The 21,508-nt window shown below is 38.4% G+C and overlaps 1 protein-coding gene across 1 annotated transcript; it reads right to left on the bottom strand.

Moving 5' to 3' along the window:
* Positions 1 to 7,047: 7,047 nt before the first annotated feature.
* Positions 7,048 to 9,691, bottom strand: LOC120109454 (protein AGENET DOMAIN (AGD)-CONTAINING P1-like). The gene is made up of 4 exons (XM_039123208.1): positions 9,632 to 9,691; positions 8,520 to 8,942; positions 7,264 to 7,327; positions 7,048 to 7,163 (listed from the first exon to the last, which is right to left on the bottom strand). Exons 1-4 carry the CDS (start codon positions 9,689 to 9,691, stop codon positions 7,063 to 7,065), a joined length of 648 nt encoding a protein of 215 aa, XP_038979136.1. The 3' UTR covers positions 7,048 to 7,062.
* Positions 9,692 to 21,508: the final 11,817 nt, after the last annotated feature.

Below are 21,508 nucleotides of genomic sequence, written 5' to 3'. Positions count from 1 at the left end.
GCCATTATTTTATTGGTTGTGGCGGGTAATGTTACTTCTCTTCCCATGGATTCTAAAATGGTCTTCTTTTTTTTGCCTATTAATTCTACTGTTAGGTTTCTCAAATGTTTATCATCAACTTACCTTTTAGACAGCTAGAACTTGGTTTGTGGATCGACAATTTAGTAGATGATTGCATGACATTTAAATATAACTGATTGTTGTGATTGTGCTGATGCGATGGAATATATAAGTCTATTTAACTAGAACACTATACAGAAACAGTAGCTTTTAAAGTCCACATTGGTGGATTAATGTTCATATGATTCAGCATCAGACTGAGCTGCTTATAAATTATGATTTTGTTGGTGTTTTTTGCAGGCACGTCAATAGGGGAAACGTTATGCCAGGACGGATGAGCTTGGTGTCCCCTTCGCCATAACTGTCGATTCGACTACTAGTGTGACCATTCGTGAGAGAGACAGCAAGGAACAGATCCGTGTAAGCATTGAGGAGGTGGCCTCAGTTATGAAAGAAGTCACGGATGGGCAACGCACATGGTTTGATATGCTGTGGAAATACCCAACCCACGTTACTACACATGCTGAGTTGTGAAGAGGCTTCTGATGGATGAAGTGATGAAAGCAATCTCTTATCTTGCTGAATTTTGAAACTACTGGAACTTTATACTCTTAAGTTCGTTGTTGTATCCTTCGCGTGAAAGAAGGATTCACATTTCTTTGGATTGCATATTTTAGACAATCAACTAACTCTATTATGCATAACTGCAGTTTTAGGCAATCAATTTCAAGCACAATGCCGGAATTTTATGCTCACAAATCAATCTAATTTATCGATATTCTGCCATGTTTGTCTTTGAGTAATTTAATATAAACTATAATTTCATATGCATATAATTTTGAAATAAGAAGAAAAATACATCATTATAAGTTTATTTCTTGGGTGTGTTCTCATTGCGCACAAAATGATACGCACGTGTGAAAATTTCCATCTTTCCTTGAGGAAGCGAAGACCCCAACTAGGCTATGAATTAGCCATTGATGCTAATTTTGTGGTCTTTGCTATGCGAATAGCAACAACAAGTGCTGAATTAATTCTTGGCTGGGATGCCATCCTGGCTGGGATATGATCCCGACACTTTTGCACACTTACGTTTACCTTGACCCATTTCTGGAAACATTTTAGGCGGAAGTTGTGACCCAGAGCGTCTGCAGGAGGAATAAAAGGAAATCAACAGGGGATCAAAATTCAAATGCACAACAATTATAGGAAAAATTTAAAAATTCAAAGATCAATATCTAAAATTGTACAGAAAGAAAATGGAGAGATCCAGAACTGGCAAATTGTTCCCAAACTAAACTACAATCAATATCTACCAAATTAATATGGTTACAAATGTAAACAAGTGATATTTATTTATTGTCATATTTATATCAGATCTATATCCTACCTTTTCGTATCTCATATCCACGTCCTTGTTTCATAGCTAGCCAACTAACACTGATTTTTATACAGGCCCCACTCTTGCTCAGAGTCAACTTAACCAGGAATTCACCACAGTTCTTAGATGATTTACAACGTACTCATTAGCAGCCTACCATAACATCTACTAAAATGATCCATGCCTTGACAGGAAAAATGTAGGGTTTGGAAATGAACCAACTTGTTCAAAAAAAGCTTGGTCATTTTCAGTTAAATAACAGACAAAGCTTGAATGTGTATGATTTAGCATGGCTCAGCCATAGTTCAAGAGTGAATACTTCTTTGATATAGCAAGCAAATCCCAAACAATGAAAAGCTCCATATAGGAAAACATTTGGAAATATGGTCATGATGTGATTCTCAAATTAGTTTCAAGTTATTTTCAGAAAATCTTGATAGTGTTCAAGAATGTCTGTTTTAAGCTATAGCTCATGCCGCTCATCCAATCATGTCTTCAGTGATTTCGTAGTTATTTCTTAGTATGGTAAATTTTTAAGTTGGTTCCATTTTAATGGCCGTTTGTGCAATACCCCACACAATATCCAATTATTAAGGTTGTTTCTGAAGGAACTTCATTATTAGGTATGTATATGACTTCGCTAGGATAGATTTATGTTGACCTAAACCAGAAACATCAAAACTCATTGAAAACTCTAGTTCAATCTGCACCAGAAATGATAGTTTTATCCTCATCAAAACCCATTCACAAATCTAATTCACTCTAAGCCAATCTCTGATAAAAATAAAAAGTTTTCTCGATCTGGTCCCATGACAAATGAAAACATGATACCCAAGCATTAATGAGAAGTGGGCTTTCTTTGACTGAGCACTCTTAAATAGATTGCTAATGCGCAGCCACCAATCTTTCATATCTTTTCTTTACGAACTGAAACCCCAAATTCTTGATTCCTCATCAGTGATGGGAATCGTTTTTTACTTCAAAGAGGATTATATTGAAGCTTGAAGATACTTCTAAGATAACAATTTTCTCTATCAAAATCTAAGTTCCAATATCCACTACTTCAATAAACCTATTTGAGATTCAAATTTGGAACAATAGACAGGCTTTGGACATGATAATGGTTGGTGAAGTCATTCCTCCATACACATTGGAAAGGAGTAACAAAATTTTCATACATTAGAGAAAGCACAATTTTTTGCCGGACAGAATAAGAAGAAAGCTCTCCCTGGACTCTATGACACCTTCTAAGCCTCCCATAATTTGAATTTCTCTGACATTCCACATTTCCAAAACGGATCCTATATTCGGGTATGACTATATAATTAAAGAATACAAGGCAGCCTTAAATCTCTCGATAAGATATATTCGGATATGACATCCATTGCATCATTTTTTTTTCAATGATCAACTGATCTGCAAATGTCCTATAAAGCATTGTGGTTATGATTTATATTCCATGATTTTCATGCTTTCCGTTGGGTAATCTTAAATTTACCTACATGGAACATATGTGCCTGCCTAACCCTTGTTTTGCTTTATGAGCAACATCCTGAATTACAAACAAATGCACGACTTAGCAAAACAATAACAAAGAAGGAACAAAAATTTCTTAATCTTCTTAGTGGATGACAATATAATTAACGAATAAAAAGTAGGCTTAGATGTCTCAATATAATATCGTAGCAGTTCTTTTTGTGTTAGCTCTCTTGTTTTATGTACAAGTATCAAAACAAATTAAGAAACAAATAACTCAAATTGCAAGACCAGTGGCATCAATTTTTGGAGTATGGACATACACACACTACACAACATTTGGAAGCGTGTAAAAATGTTGCAATGACAAATTTAAATGAAACAATAATTAGATAGATTCAACATACTGCATGAATTAGGGGAATTCCTTCATCCTTTATCTTCCTAGATATGCCTTCAAGAGCAAGTTTTGCCACGTCTTGCTCTGCTTCTTTTCGACGAGGAAATGTCCGAGATGACATGAATGTCACTCCATCTATCAGAACAGTAGATCTAAATTGTGATGCATATGGATGCCCTTCATTAACAGTTTGATATATTGGCAAAGGTATGGATGACCTTTGAGCATATTCTTGTAAGCGGTTTTTATGCATGAATTGCTCTGTCAATACATGAAGAGCAAAATTGAATTAATCAAAAAAAAGAAACATCCATTCAGTTAACTGAAGATCACCTGACTTTCTATATAACAAAGAAAATTCATAACATTTAAATGAAACTAAAATTAGTACAACATGTATTTCTTTTCATTTATAAAGAATCAAATTCAAATTCCATCACTCAAAAGAAAAAGAACCAAAAAAATAATCTGATCATACGAAGAAAAAAGATAACCAAGAAAAACTGCAAGTATATTAGCCAAATCCTGCCCTACTCAAATATATACTATATCCAGCAGTTTACCTCCAGCAACATCAATCCATGATCAACCCTTAGAAAATCCATCTCAATTAGGCCATGTCCGCTAGGCATTATTTGAGAAAACCCATTACAATCTAAAAACTGAAGTAGATTTAAAAAATATTTGCAAGTTATTTAGAAAATTAACCAGACAAACCCACAAATTAACAAAACTTCTTTCATGCAAGAATTGCAAAATGAGAAAGCTGAGAAAATAAACTAATAATATTCCTGTAGCATTAATGTTGCTAATAAAAAATAGGAGCGAAAGTTACTATCCTGCTATCTTGTAGAAATGGTCACAGTTATTAACTTAAATCAGTAACTAACTACTTGCTGATAATCATGTAATACAATGCTTTGAACAACAAAAGGGTGAAAGTAATACATAACACCCAATATCAGTATAACAAAACCTAGGTGATCCCCCACATACTCTATCAGCAAAGCACTTAACAAGAGGAGGTTAGGCTAGTCAATGTAGACCGGTTAGATTTGCCTTTTAGAATCAAATTTTTCATCACATATACAACTTTCTGCTAAACTAAATTAAACATCCCACAGGACTCTTGTAACTCTCTCATAGTACACTTACTTCTGAAAATTTTCTTAGTTAACTAATTAGCTTAATTTATATAGTCATAGCACTAACAACAATAGGTTGTTCCACAGACAATTTAATTTTCAAAGTTTAAGCGACCAGTAATACAACTGCATACTTCCTATAATCTATAGCCTTGCTTCTCAAGAGAACACAGCCTTAGCCGGAGAGGACATAAGCATCAACCCCCTTCCCCCTTTTTTCTAGTTTTAATCATTTTTTCCTTTTATCATTGATAGGAAACAAAAAAAAAAGAAATTAGATGTTGTGATTATTCTAAATTATCAGTGGATATATAGGCTGCTAATTTGTTCATGGTACAATATTTTTTTATTTTTTGTATGAGTCCTTTATGATCTCTATCCCTTAACACTAAAAAACTAACACCGTTGCTAATCCAAGTAGGAAGGGCGTTAAAGGAATAGGAGGCCAGGTTTTTATCATACGATAATTACAAGATCACGATTCTTAATGGGGATAGATGACTACGCCACACTGTAATGGGAAAAAAAATTATGGTGACTAATTGAAAGATTTAAAAATTTAGGATCAAAATATTTCTAATTCAAATTTGAAGGGTACGATGTAATTTTCTATTTAAAATAATATATATTATGTATGTGTTCTGTGTGCTCATCCTAAGATAATTATAAGGAGAGGTAATAAAAAAGAGATAATTTTAGGACAAAAGATAGAAAATAAAAGTATTAACTAATGTGAAGCACCCATTAGACCATATATCATTCAATTAGTCAAGCATATACTGTCCGAGATGCTCCAAAGAAATCTCGCACTACCCTGATCAGAATGTACATGGTTGTCCCACTAGAAAAACTATTATCAAATGATAAATTGCTCAATGAAGGGGAAAACTACAATAAAAATACTAATAATGAAAAACACAATTACCGATCACTAGAATTCTTCATGGTTGAATAAATTAAAAGTAAAGAAAAAACTCATGACGCCCCAATATAGTGTTGTTGTTAAAGCCTATTTCAATATTAGAACAAGGGACATGATTAAAGAGATGTGCTATCTTGGCAAGAGATTCTAATATACTGCTCAAATTATAAGAGTAAACTCTATCACAAACTCACTTCAACAATAACTTTTAATTGGTAAAATTCAATAAAAATCAGGATAAAAAATCTCAAAGTACCCTGACCAAGTACATGATGGTCCAACTAGAATAACTAGAATCAAACGATGAACTTCTCAATGAGAGAAAAAAAAGAAAAAGAAAAAGAAAGCCTACAAATAAAACACTAATAACATTGAATAGTCATGCAATTACCAATCGCTAGAATTTGTTATGATTGAATGAATTAAGGGTAAAGAAAACTCATGTGACCTCAAAATAGTATTGTTGTTAAAGCTCATTTGAATATTAGAATGAGAGATACGATTACCAAAAGCTCATTTGTTTTTTTGGAATTTTGTTTTTCCAATGGGCGAGAGGTGATGGGGTTGGGGGTGGTAGAATGTCATAAAATCTTGAATGGTATTCATAAATTTAGGATGGTCGCCTGCATCTCCTACCAAGCTCCATCTACAACTATTTATATGACTCGAAAAATATTTTATAATTTTTTTACTAGTTTAGATTAATTAGTTTCTAAACTACGAAGAACTTAATAGTTTCATTGTCAGCATTATAGCTTTGAAGCCGTCCTCCAAAACCCCCCTTTTTTTAATAACATCTGCTGCAGCCTGGCAATTAGGAGGTATTTAAGAATGCTTATCCATATTGCATTAATAGAGGAAACAGCCTGGCTACCGGACAACTGCAGATCCAAGCAAATAGATTTTCTAAAGAGGGAATTTCCTGTAGAGTTTCAATAGGGAGGCCGAGGCCAACAAGCATTGATCCATCTTTATACCAGAAATGTGGTTTAACATTTCCCTTTTGTTTAAATGGAGTTATGTATTAAAGATTACATTGGAAATACTAAAATTTGATAGGGCCCATCCAATGTTTTAGGCCAAGAAGCAGATTAATACAATTGCAGACTTTTCTTGATATTCCTCAGCTTGAAGTTTGTCAGCTAATGCAATGGAAATGGAACTCAGCATGAGTCTCAGGCATTGTTGCTTTCAAACCTGAACTGGGCACGACTGGGTCCAGTCCACAATCATGGGCTTACCTGATCGAGGCTGAGAACCATATACGGACTGGTTCCACATCTTAACCATGAAAACTTAAAAATTACTTGTGCAATCAGCGATTCAGAAGAGGGATGTTGCTTCTTCATAGACTATCAGAACAGAAAATATACAGATAAATGAGAGTAATTTAACAAATTAAAAATCTCTGATGAAAAAAAAAGTAGGAATAATAAAATTAACCTACTGAATGAAAGAAACCTTTTTCCCTTCAAAAATACAAATACCACCAGGCGCTCACGACAAGTCATATTAATCTTCCAGCAACAATGCGAACATATGGTATAGTTGAGAAACTACAAACATGTAAATTTCAATATTATTATTCAAACATACCCTGCATATTCGCAAGTAGTGGGGGTCCTTGTACCCTGTTGCTTCATCATGATGACTATGTGCTCGAGTTTCAAAAGATGCATCACCAAGACTGACCTTGATTTGATTGCTCAATTTCTTTCTTCCCATGTTCTTCTTCAGCAACTTGCTCAGGCAAATCTTCTGCTTGTTCCGATTCTATGCCTGCAAGTTGATGAGCAGTTTTAAGCTACAGGGAGCATAAATGCATTAAACTTAAAATGGCAGCATCTGCAAACTATAGAGGCATGCATGTGAATGATACTTTTCTTTGCAGGCCTGCCTCTCTTCCTTGTCTTTAACTCCTCCTGTGAATATTGTTTCATGCTCTGGGAACAAGGAGAAAAAATAGTCAATTGGAAAATTGAATCATGAAGTCCAAACATAATTATTATCAAACTAACTACAATAGCAAGGTCTCACAAATAATTAGGAGGCACTGAAAAATACTTTTCTATTCTTGACCTGAAATTTTGAAAAGAAGAGGCCAACAAATAATTAGGAGGCACTGAAAAATTTCGACACACATTCCTAAGCAGAAGGGTCGAACAAAGATGCAAATATCACTGCATGAAAGGATCAACCACAGGAATATGAAATCCTATTATACATGACCATGGATTAAAATGTTCATTGCCATGCTTGAACAACCATAAACTTAAAAGTAAAATCTCAACCACTCCATTGAATTGCTAACATGTAATTTTCTTTTAACTTTGGTGTATACCTCTATATTGTTTCCAGTTACATAAAAGCAAAAAGAATCTCTCTAAAGACTCTAACTTCCAATTTAATTCTAATGACTGATTACAATTATTGCACGTACAAAGATATAGGATAACCAGGGTTCACATTAGCCATACCGACTCTTTTGAACCCATAGAAAAGCAAATTGTACTTGAAAATCTTGAAAGCTAAAAAACAGAATAAAAACAAGAAATCAATTTATGGTGATTCAAGATGAAGGATGCAGAGTTTTTAAGAAGACTAAGATACCTAGATATCTCAGCTCTATGTAACAATCAGGATATCTAAATAGTGTCTAATACAGTAAAAAAGAAAGACCAACTATCATCTTGGCATTATGTACAGTAGACAATATCCATGAAAAGAACATGTCCAAATAGTCTAAGTTGATCATAACATCTTGGCCGATATCAGTGGACATCCAGCTGATACAGAAAGAGAATGATTTTATCCAAACAAAAGACCACAGATGTATGATGTCATGCCCACATCAATGCAGTGTATTGTATTGCATTGTATTCAATTGTATTGTGTGGTGACAAGCCATATCAGCAAGTGCCCGACACTGGTATAGACTTATATATCATCCAAAACCTAGGTTGTTATGGAATACCATGTGTCACATTGACTTGCTGGCAAGACTCTGAGATAATAAATATTTTGTAGAACATATGCAGGATTGAATTGTAGGTGATAGGGGATAGAAATACTACAAGGCATTGAAAGGCCAACATATGAAACAATAAGAAAGTGCTAACTTGAAGCCATTCATACCTGGGAGGAATAGCTGATCCACTGCCCATCCTCCCATACCTGGCAGGATCTCATTTCGAAACAATTAAACTCCATCTCCTCTTCATGATGCTTCAACTTGACAATGTACTTTGACCCATTAGAAATCTGAGTAACAACTCCTAGCGACCACCCGCCATGGTAAAGCACCTCAACAACATCATGTAACCTGAAATCCTCATCGTCTAATGCAAGGGGAGGTGGAGGCCTAATGTGTTGAGCATCAACAATCTCCGGTCGACACTCTCTGTCAGTGACAGCTCTCGGGGTCTTGCAATCCACCAAAAATATGGACTTGCTGATCATACTAACAATAGTAGCTGCAAGCCAAGCAGCTCCATAGTTCTTGCTTTCCCGGCTGACCTCGACCTGTGCTCCCACACTGAACAGTGGCTCAGCCACTTCCTGCAAGGTGAAAATATGTGAGCGAACTTCCAGCCTTAACGTGAAATGGGTTTCACATCGAATCGAGCGTTTCCCATTGTGAAAAAATATTTGATTTGCCTTCCCAATTGAGTGCACGTTGTGCAGTTGGAAGTGAATTCAAATGTACAGCAAAACCACAGGAAACAAAACCATTGGAAGTGATTTGCCTTCCCTTCTGTCCATGGACTTTACGGTCCTCAACCAGCAGCCATCGGCCTTGATCATCATCACGACCATCGATTTGCCACGATCGGAGGTTCAATGGGAGATTAGTGGAGGAAAAAAATAAAAAAAGGAATGGAGAAGCTGGAGGCGGATCGATTTTGGTGCTTCACCGGAAGCCGGTGCCGCCGGCTGATGAGCCTCGGTATCTCCTTAGGAAGAGCCACCGGAGGAGAAGAGGGAAGCCGTCCAGTGTGATAGTTCGGGAAATCACGACGTCGGCTGCCGCAATGGATCTTCCCCTCTGATGGATCTTCATCAGAGGGAAGGACGACGACGGGAGATGCCGCGGGGGAGAGGGATTCAGGCCAAGGCCTTCTTTAGGCCGGGGCCTTAGGCGACCGCCTCAGTCGCCTAAGGGTTGAGCCGGCCCTGTGCTGTGCTCACTATTTTATCATCGGCAAGAGATTATCGTGATTATTGCAGAGGTGTAGGATTTCTCTTACCTTGAAGGCTCCGTAAGGCCCCCGCCACTGCCGCAGCCTGGAACCCGCCCCTGCCTCCATCGATAGCTCCTCCTACAGTTCGATGTTTAGCTCTTTCTTCCGGAGAAGCGATCGAGATCGAGATCGAGATCGAGAGAGAGAGAGAGAGAGGGAGGGAGCGAGAGAGGAAGAAGGATTCTCTTACCTTGAAGGCTCCGTGAGCCTCTGCCGCTGCCGCCGACTGGAACTCGCCCCTGCCTCCATCGATCGCTCCTCCTACAGTTGGATGTTTCGCTCTTCTTTCTTCCGGAGAAGCGATCGAGATCGAGATCGAGAGAGAGAGAGAGAGAGAGAGGGGGGAGCGAGAGAGTGAGAGAGAGAGAGGGAGGGAGGAAGGAGAAGGAATGAAAGGCGTGACCCTCGCTCTTATATACCTGCAGATACGGTAATCCGCCGGACCAACTTTATCAGTCTTCCTTCGTTCCCGTTGAAGATTTGAACCTCGTTGCAATTTGAACCTGGTTCAGACTCTGGTGTGAACTGCAGTCGAACCCAACTGAAAGCAATTGACTTCCAACAGCTTGTACCCAACTGAAAGCATGGACCATTTGGAAATATAGTAAGCAACACAATGCATTTGCATGAAAATGATATGTTCATAACCAACAAAAAGCATCACAAAATAAGGTTTAGGTGAATTTAAGGAAAAGCAAATAGGTGCACCTAATCCTCTTTGGAAGAGGACTAGACCACCTTGCATTAGACCCCAAGCCCCACTTGATTGGATCAAGTAGGGCATGCGTGATGAGGAGAACCCCTTCCCTTGGCCGAAATCAAAGAGAAGAGAAGAGGGGCGTGCGCCCCTCTTCTTGGCTCCAAAAGGAAAAACATAAAGCTCCTAAAATGTAGGAGCTTCATGTGTCTTTATAAGGAGCTAAAGGAACGAACCCTAGAGTAATTCTTTTCCTCCTCTTTTCAGCCGTGAGCCATCTTTTCTCTTGGGGTTTTCAGCCGCCATCAGCAAAGAAAAAAGAAGAGGAGGCGTGCACCTCCTCTTGATCTTCTTCCTAAGGTCCCAACGCATGCAAAAGGGAAAAGGCTGCTAGGGGTTCTCGTTCTTCTTCTTTTCTGCATCCTTCTTCTTCCTCCTTCCTCTGGAATTGAAGAGTTGATTGAAAGGAGGAAATCAGCCATCCAAAGTTGTCTCTGCAAGGGAGCTAGCACCCCGGGGAGACAAGAAAGCTTTGATCGGATATCTACTTCGTGTGGATACCCGTAGAGGCCGGACGCGTGTGCGGCTTCAAGCGATCCTTCTTCCAAAACCACGATCATCAGTTTGCGGTGATCATCTACCCGCACAAGGTGAAGATCTAATCTTCCTAATGGTTTGAAAGGTTTTTAATCCTAATCTATCTACGAACGGTTTTTGAACAACGTTCATGAGATGAACGTCGATCCCGCGCATGCTACTTCCGCTGCATCTGAATTTTTTTTTAATTTTCTGCGGCATGGGCGGTTCCCAACATGAACTAGGGTTCCTCTCTTTTCTTTTCCTTTTTTTTTCTTTTTCTCTTTTTTTTCCTTGAATTCGACCACCAGCTGATGGAGGTCCTTTTAATGTTGCTATCCCTCTAACTTCATGCCAACCATCCCATATTTGGGGAGGATTTTGTGGGGTTTTTAATTTTGAATTCAAAATTCAAGTTCATGCGCCATTACATGATGAAGCTTGATCTAATCTAAACCATTCATCATGTTGCCACTTTCCTCTTTCAATTTCGAAAATTTCCATGCCCCCAATCATATTAGAGGGTCACGTGGTGATTTTGTGGTGATTAAATTCGAAATTCAACCATATTAGAAGTGAGATAAAGATAAGGATGACAATGTCATGAAGAGAGAGAATTTGATCTTATCCAATTCTTTTCATGAATTTATCTCTCCATGTCACCCCATCTGATGATGAAAGAGGTCCCTGATGTTGCCAAGTGTCCCATGGCACCATTAAATAAATTAAATTAATTTTTAATCATATTAAAAATTAATTTACGGCGCCATGCATGGATATGTGACAAGTGAATTTCAAGATCCGAACAGTTTCAGATCAAACCCATTTAATTTAATTAAATCCTAACAATTAGAATGATCCAATTACCATGGATTGAACCTAATCCAATTAGGTCAATCCCTAATTAAGCACAAGTTAATCTAATTTAATTTTGTCAACCTAAGTCCTCTTGATTCAGACCTAATCCAATCAGGTCAAAAACTCTGATTGAGCCCAGAATTGAATCTAATTCAATTTGGCTCATCCTTAGTCTAATTACTCAATCCAATTGAGTTCATTAGCAATCTAATTACTAATTAATCCTCCGATAATTACTTTAATTATTTTATAAGATAATTTGCCAATCGAATTGACCAAATTATTCCTGAATGATTCTTAATCATTCATCAGCCTTCTTAATCAATCAGGAATCTTCTATGCGTGTGACCTCATAGGTTCGAACCTAAGATGGTAGTATAGGAACGACTTCCTACACTAATCAATGTGACCATCTAGCAATGGTACCGGACGTCCGGATAGGTCGAATATATGCGAAGCAAATATTCTGGAACCCTGAACTATTGTTACTGTATAATTCAATCCCTTTGACTCCTAATGCCAGGATGACTTAGAGCTCACTGTCAACCCTATAATTAGTACATCCATTATGTGATTAACTTTAGATATCCCGTGACTCCTCACTGGGATTACCCTGGCTAAGGTTTTGCTAAATTAATCACAAGACATTATCTCCTGTTTACAGGAGGGGTCAATTCCATCTCGACTCACAACTGACTATGCAAGTACTTGATTGCACCCAGTGACCTTCCGTCACTGAATTAGAAATCCAGGTAGTCTAGTACCAAAGTACAATGAGTTGCTTGCTAGTCACAGGTTGCGGTCTCAGGTCAGAGGGCCAAACTTATACCCATATCTACTCGAACATCTCTTGACAATAGAGCATTCCGGAATTGGTCACGTTCAGTGAAATGTACTCCTACACTTCACCTGTGTGGCATACCAGTGTCTCCACACTCCTTGGTTAAGAGGACAACCAACGTATATGTCACACAACGACCTAATCTCGATAATGTTGTTGTCCTTGTAACAACATATCATTTGGTTGCGAACTAGTTTAAGGACTCGAAGATAAATCCTCCTTTATTATTAATAAGTCCTAAGAACTTCATCATATAAGAGTTCATTTGAAGCTGTAAAATGATGAATAATGCCAAAAAATACTTTATTAATTTGTCAATTCATTTATAAAATTCAATCATCAACATGCTGACAATTGACATTTAGGATACAATTCCCAACACTTGAACCTATGTTTTGGTTTACCCTCATTCACGACATTGCGTTGTATACGGGTATTCTGGATATGGTAGATTTTGTACGAAGGTTGTGAGTAGGTCAACAAGGAATCAGTCACTTCTAGTAAGAGAAGGTAACATCCTACTTACTCTAATCTTATGATGATTCAAGAAGCCTTTGATCAAAGTAAAATAAAAATTAGAAAGAGTTTCTAATATTTCATTGTTTGAATTATCATATAAAAGATTGAGAGAGAAATGAATAAGTGATTGAGTTTGATATTGATCCATACTCATGCACTTATTCAGAATGTAGTATGACTGAGGGATTGAATTGCACGGTAACTTGCCACTAAAGGGTATGTTTGGATTTGTCCAATACATTCCTTATCTTCCGAGTAGACATGATACTTTGCTAGACGTCAATCTTGTCTTGTGGGTTGATCGGATCAAAGAGTTTGATTAGATCAAAGCATCAGAAAGGTTCTAATTGCTAAGTTAGGTTTAAAATTGAATTGGACCTAAATTGGATTAGAGGTGTTCTAATCAAGATAGGTCAACCTACACCTGCACCTACTGTTGGCTAAGATAAGGAACCCAATGGGTTACACACAAGAAAATTGATCAAGGGTCTAATTGGATTAGATCATGTTTGCAAGATGAACATGCTAGCACGTATTGCAAACCCTAGCTCCTGATTCAAATTAAATTCGAATCTGATTCTTAGATTAGGTTGATCTAATATGATTAGATCATGACCTAATATGAGTTAGCCAAGAGTTGGAACCCATTTGGCTTTAATTAGACCTGATTTGATTAGGTTTAATATTTCCTTTAAGTTGGTTAAACCCAATTGGATTGGGTTTGATAGGGCCTTCACTTTTGGACCATTGGATCGCTCCCTGGATGAAGGATCTAGTCCACTGGTTGGCGCCTTCATCTGGACCATTGGATGGCTTCCTAGATGAAAGATCTAGTCCACTAGTTGGCGCCTTATTCTGGACCATTGGATGGCTCCCTGGATGAATAATCTGGACCATTGGTCAGCGCCTGAATTTGGACCACTGGATGGCTCCCTAGATGAAAGATCTGGACCATTGCTCAGCGCCTGAATCTGGACCATTGGTGATGGCATCTTGCTTCTGGACCGTTGGATGACACCCTGGATGATGATGCCTTGATCTGGACCATTAGATGGCGCCTAGATCTGGACCATTGGCTTTGGTTCCCTACATTTGGGCCCTTGGATCATCAGGATTTAAGAGAAAGACGTGAGAAAGAAGCGTATAATTAGATACGACTTTTTCTAAAGCTTGAAATACCCTTCTCCTTAGCGCCCCATCATGATGGCATGCCCCTCTTGGCACACGCCTCATTATGATGGGATGCATCCCTTTGTGATGCATCCCTCCATCTCTTATAAATAAGGAGGCGCCCTAGGGTTCTAAATATCATCCGAGAAAAAGCCTCTCCTTCTCTCTCCCTTATCCCTTCTTTCTTACAAGCCTCTCTTTTGTCCTAACCCAAGACAAGAGGGTCTTCTTTAGGACAAAAAGGCTAGTGAATGTTTTAGAGGTAGAAAGGAAGAAGGAAGTGAAGGAAAATCAGCCAATTAAATCCTTTGGAAGGATTGAACAACTAGAATCAAGTTTTAGTGGAGCTAGAGTCTTGAACCCATTCCTTTGTGGATCAACATTGGAGGGTGAACATTTGGGCACCTTAGAAAATCTTCAGACATATTGGATATAGCGTGACAGGTATTCTTTTATACCAAGATTATATTTCTATATTATTTGGTTATACTATTAAGGTGATCTTGGCTTATTAGGATTTCATATAATGGGTTTTATAAGAAAATTTTTATAATCTCGTATCTTCCACTGCGCCCTAGGGCACTGGGAAACCCAACAAGCAGAGCTGCAGGCTGCTTGGGAGGGCGTTTTGTATGCGAGACGAGTGCTGGGGGCCAACAAACTTGTTCTCGAGGGTGACTGTTCTACAGTGATTGACTGGATACGAGGTGTGGACACGTATGGGGATGGTCACCCTCTGATACGGGACACTCGTAGTTTGGTGCAGGAGCTGATCTCCTGTCAGATTGCCCATGTTTACCGAGAGGCGAACAGTGCAGCAGACTGGATCGCCTCTTATGTTGCCCGGCACACTGAAGAGGTCTTCTGGTCTAGTTTAGATGGCGTTCCACACGCTTTATTTTATTTACTTTTCTTTGATATGTCTGGTTGTATTCACGTTACAGGTATATGAATGAAATACCGTTTTGACAAAAAAAAAATACGTTTCCAACTAAAATAGGGGTTACTCGGAAACTGAATTAAAAAATACTTTTAAGCAATGCATTTTTAAACTACCAAATCAGTATCTCCTCGTGAGGCCGGCACCTTGGTACCACTTCTAATAGAAATTAAAAATGAAAAACTTTATTTGGATTTTGTCCACATGAATATTCTTCATGCAGAACTCTCCATGTTCAAGTTTCTTTCTTTAATTAAGAGTCTTGTAAATCTCTTATTTTTTGATTAAAAGCAATCTACTATCTATTAATATTTCAGTGTGACAGAAGGAAATTTTCTAGCCCCTCTTTCTGGACAATGAGCTGAGAGATTTTAGTATTCTATTAATATGTTTACGATACATCCTTATTTCCTACATTAAATATATAAATAAATTTTATAATTTTATATAGATGTTTTTCATTTCTTGAATTGTACAATTTTTTATCAATCATTTCTAGCTCTCGTTTCTCATATTGTTTCCCGCACTAATTTTTCAACCTGGTAACCGTGAGAAGCAGTACCACTTACCATAGCATTATTATCATTATTTCTATTACTCTATATAAATTATAATTTAGGAATTATAATTTTTTATGTTCATATTTTAGCTTGGCTAAGATTTTTAAGATATGGCATAGATTGGCCATTGCGGCGACTTATATTGCTAACCATATTTGGCTGGCCAAAAATGCCATAATCTTTGGAGAGAGCAGTCCTACACCTAGGTTTGTTGTGGAGCAGGCCAGTGTGCAGGGGGCGGAGATCACCCATGCAGGTCCATCAGATATTCCTTTAATAGCTCGGAACATCTAGAATTCTATATCGGCTCTTGTAGCGCCACGGACAGTATCTATCACTTGGAAGCCTCTACTTCCGAGTTTTCTCAAGGTCAGCTTCGACGATGTGCACTAGATAGCGGTAGGAGGGGTGGGATGGGGATCAGAATCCCAGACTTTAGGGTGGTTGCAGTTGGTGGGTGCCTGTGGAGTGATTGATTAAAACCCCATTTGATTTTGATGAGCTCAAAGCATTTGAGTATATCTTGTGATTACTAATGAATTCAATTGAGTGTTTCAGTGAAAATCTGTCTAAGTGTCTCAAGACTTGGTTCATATTTTTGGATAAGTTAAGAAGTCTGAACCAAAGTCTGAGACTCGAGTCGACTCCAGAGTATCACGAGTCGACTCCAAGCGTATCAAGTTCACTGGCACGAGCTCGAGTCGACTCCAGATAGTACGAGTCGACTCCGACTGAGAACAGACAGAAGAACAGAAAGCTTCAACTCAGAACCTGTCAACGAGTCGACTCCGAAGTGCGCGAGTCGACTCCGATGTTCACCGAGTCGACTCCAGGGTAGTAAGAGTCGACTCCAAGAGGAACACAAAGAAAAGTCAGAGAGCAGTTTTCGGGTCTGAGATTCGAGTCGACTCCAGTGGAACGCGAGTCGACTCCGATGGTTGGCAGGTCGACTCCAAAGAAGCAAGAGTCGACTCTCAGCGGTACACAAAGAAAAAGTCAGAGAGCATTCGGACTCTGAGATTCGAGTCGACTCCCGCAATACGCGAGTCGACTCCGAGACTCCGCGACCCAAGACAGACAGAAGACCAAGTTACTGCCTCTGAGATTCGAGTCGACTCCCAGACAGCTCGAGTCGACTCCAAGAAGCTTCACATCAAAAGGCAGAAGACCAAGTTTCGGAAACTGAGAGCCGAGTCGACTCCGAGGAAGTTCGAGTCGACTCCAAGACTGGACGAGCCAAAAGACAGAGATCGGGAGTTCGGGCTCTGAGATTCGAGTCGACTCCCAGGACAGTCGAGTCGACTCGAGTGGACAAATTCAAAATTGGATCCACGGACTTCAGTGGATGAGCCGACTCCGAAATTGCCAAGTCAGCTCCAGAAGTTGGCGAGTCGACTCCAGGTCAAGACGAGTCGACTCCCAGTCGTGAAGGCAACTTTAATTCAAATTTGGAACAGTTGCCGAGTCGACTCCGGAAAAGCTTGAGTCGACTCCCGCTACAGCCGAGTCGACTCCTGATCGCGCGAGTCGACTCCAACCCACCAACGGACACATTGTCAGGCTGCGCAGAGTGTGCAGAACGGGCAGAAAAAGCTAACGGCTAGTTTCCGTGGGGGTTGGTTTAAATAGCCACAGAGGACTGTAGCAAGGCAGAGAACAACCATTCCACTCCAAGATTCAAGCATTCAACTCTGCAACGTGTTCTTCAACGAAAAAGGGAAGATCTGCATTTACTGCACCACACATCTTCCCAGCAATTAAAGCTCCTCCTCCTGCATTCAAGTCGACTACACATTCAAGAGGAGACCGAAGTTTAAGAAGCCTTCCTCTTCTCCAACTTAAAAGCGTTTGAGGGCTTCTTAACTCTTTTAGTTCATATTGTTTATCTGCTTTTGAGAAGCTTTTTCTGTTTTCTTTTACACTTGTATTTGCTTGGTTCAATCGGGGATTGAATCAAGGGATTGAGGTTGGTTGGTGAGCCGAGTTAAAACCAACGTGTGTAAGGGTTCGATTGTGATCCCGGAAAAACAATCGGGGTTGGTTCTAGTCGGTGAGCCTGGGAAAACCGACCGAGTTCGTTGTGAGCTCGTAAAACAACAAGTTTGGTTGTGAGCTTGGAAAACAACCGGCTGTAATCCAAGGGGTTATAGTGAATTCCCAAGTGAGACTTGGGGAGTGGACGTAGGAGCAAGGGTTAGCTCCGAACCACTATAAAACTTGTGTTTGTGATTGATTGTCTTTCTTCTTACTCTCACATCACTCACAGCACTAGCTTAATTAAATAACTTGCAATAGTTTTAATTAGTCATCCAAACGTTTTAAATATCTAAATTATTTTAAAACCCAATTCACCCCCCTCTTGGGTTGTCTATCTGGGCAACAAGTGGTATCAGAGCCTAAACTCTTCCACCCAAGAGTAAAAGATCAAAATGACAACCCCATTTGGATCTTCCCACATTGAGGGTCAGTCCACCCAAAGACCCCCTTTCTTTAATGGATCCGACTACTCATACTGGAAGGCTAGGATGAGAATATTCATCCAAGCCCAAGACTATGAGATGTGGACCATTGTAGTAAATGGCCCATACATCCCATCCATATATGTAGAGGGTGTCAGGTACCCAAACTAGAAAAGGATTGGGATGAACATGACATGAGAAGGCACAACTAAACTCTAAAGCTATGAATGTGCTTTATTGTGCCTTAGATAATGAATTCAATAGGGTCTCTACTTGCAATTCTGCAAAAGAGATTTGGGACAGACTTGAAGTGACCCATGAGGGCACGAATCAAGTCAAAGAATCCAAAATAAATATTTGGTTCATAAATATGAACTATTTAAAATGGATTCTAATGAAACAATCACATGCATGTTCACTAGGTTTACTGACATTGTCAATGGCCTAAAAAGCCTTGGCAAGAACTATACTAACAGTGAGCTTGTCAGGAAAATCCTTCGGTGTCTACCAAGGTCATGGGAAGCTAAAGTGACGGCAATCCAAGAAGCCAAGGACTTGAACAATTACCACTTGAGGAGCTTCTTGGATCCCTAATGACGCACGAGCTAACCATGAAACAACACAACGAGGAAGAGTCCTCCCATAAGAAAAAGGTAATAGCTCTAAAATCTACTTCATCTAACAAGGACTTATCTTGCAGTAGCAGCAGTGAAGAAGAAGAACATGAGGAAGATGATGGTGAGGCACTTCTTGTGCGCAAGTTCAAGAAATTCATCAACCACAAGAAGTCCTATCATCAAAGGAGAGGCCCCTCAAATTCCTACCGCAAGGACAAAGGTAAGGAAAGGGAAAATGAGGGGATTGGGTGTTACGAGTGCAAAAGCCGGGTCACATAAGAGCTGAGTGCCCTTACTAAAGAAGGGAGCAAGTACAAGAAGAAGAAGAAAGCCTTGTCACACCTATCCGACTCCGACATCATCATCTCATCATCGGATGAGAACAAGAAGAGAAGGCCAATTTCTGCTTCATGGCCAATGAAAATGAGGTAACTTCCGAATACGCTTTGATTTTACTTTTGATGAACTTTATGATGCTTTAATGAATTAATGATGAATATAAGGATATAAATGTTAAAAAAGAGAACTAAAAGTAACTAACCAAACTTATATCATAAGATGATTCATAAGTTAAGGATAAGGATTTAATCACCAAAGAAAATATAGAACTTAAGACAAGCAACCAACTTTTAACTCAAAAGACTAATACCTTAACTAAAGATAATGAAAAACTAACTAAGGAACTTTCAGAACTTAAAAACCATAAACAAATCTTAAACAAGGATCTCACAAAAGAACTAAATGATCTAAAAGCAGAAAATCAAACACTAACTAAAGAACTTAACAAATACAAACCCTTAGTTGAAAAATTTACATATAGTTCTGAAAAGTTAAATATGATACTAATAGTCAACGAGCAGTATTTAATAAAGCGGGTTTAGGATATAAACCAAGAAATAAACAAAAACTTCTTAGTAACTTCTTTGTTAAAGCTGGAAACTAAAACTAAGAAAATAACCTGCTTTTGTTGTGGAACTATAGGTCATAAAGCAAATGTGTGTAATTTTAGGAAAGGTAAAACAAAAGAAAAATTAAAAGGGTATGGGTTCCAAAAGGAACCAACTTGACTAACCATGAAGGACCCAAGAAAACTTGGGTACCTAAGATGACATGATTTGCTTGTGTAGGAGTGTCTTGCAGCCAAGGTCAACAAAAACTGCTGGTATTTGGATAGTGGCTGCTCAAGGCACATGACGGGTGATAAGGATCAATTTTTCACCCTTGAAGCTAAGAAGGGAGGTGCTGTGACTTTTGGAGACAACAACCAAGGTCACATCATTGGTATTGGTAAAGTTCAAATCACCCCTTCTACTTTTATAGATAATGTTAGATATGTTGATGGTCTTAAGCATAACTTGTTAAGCATTAGTCAATTATGTGATAAAGGTATGATGTTATGTTTAAACCATCACTATGCATTATAACAAACCCTAATGATAATAGTTTAGTTTTTAAAGGAATTAGACGTGGAAATGTATATGTTGTAGACCTTGAAGATCTTGCAAAACATAACCAATGTTTAGTTGTTAATGAAACTAAAGATAATGATGCTAGTTGGTTATGGCACCGTAAGTTAGGTCATGCAAGCATGGACACAATAACTAAACTAGTTAAAAGAGATTCCGTGATAGGTTTGCCAAAATTAAAATTTGAAAAGAACAAAATATGTGAAGCATGTCAATTTGGCAAACAATCTAGGAACTCATTTAAATCCATAAAATGTGTCTCTACCTCTAGCCTCTAGAATTATTACACATGGACCTATTCGGACCAACTAGAACAACAAGCCTAGGTGGAAATAAATATGGTCTAGTTATTGTAGATGATTATTCTAGGTACACATGGGTCATGTTCTAGCACATAAGGATCAAGCTTTTTTTTTAAGAAGTTCCATAAGGAAGTAACCAATGCTAGAGATCTTCAGTAATAGCCATTAGAAGTGACCATGGTACCGAATTCGAAAATCATTATTTGAGAATTTTGTAGTAAAAAGGGGATAACCCATAATTTTTCTGCACCTAGGACACCACAACAAAATGGAGTTGTGGAAAGGAAAAATAGAACTCTAGAGGAAATGGCTAGAACTATGTTATGTGAAAGTAACCTCCCTAAGTACTTTTGGGGAGAAGCCATTAATACTTCTTGTCATATATTAAATAGAGTTTATTAAGACCCATCATAAAGAAAACACCTTATGAACTTTGGAAAAACAGAAAACCAAAAGTTAATTACTTTCATGTTTTTGGATGTAGGTGTTTTGTTCATAATAATGGGAAAGATAATCTAGGTAAATTTGACTCTAAATCTGATGAAGGAATATTCTTAGGTTACTCTACAACTAGTAAAGCCTATAGAGTCTTTAATAAAAGAACCTTAGTTATAGAAGAATCTATACATGTTGTATTTGATGACTCTAGTGACATCTCCTCTAGTAAGAAAGTTAATTTTGATGATGATGTTGAAATTCTTGAAGAAAAGATAGATGAGATGGCATTACAAGATGATAATCAAAAGTTGATTGAAGGAGCATCATCAAGCCAAGAGGCTATTGTGGATCATGGGCTAACTAAAGCTTGGAGGTATGCTCACGGGCATCCTAAGGAACTAATTCTAGATGATCCATCTCAACCGGTTAGGACTAGAGCA

Source organism: Phoenix dactylifera, unplaced genomic scaffold (genome assembly GCF_009389715.1).
Source record: "Phoenix dactylifera cultivar Barhee BC4 unplaced genomic scaffold, palm_55x_up_171113_PBpolish2nd_filt_p 002206F, whole genome shotgun sequence".
Taxonomy (NCBI): Eukaryota; Viridiplantae; Streptophyta; class Magnoliopsida; order Arecales; family Arecaceae; genus Phoenix; species Phoenix dactylifera.
The sequence above is the reverse complement of the archived record's forward strand: the minus strand, read 5'-3'. Positions and strand labels throughout refer to the sequence as shown.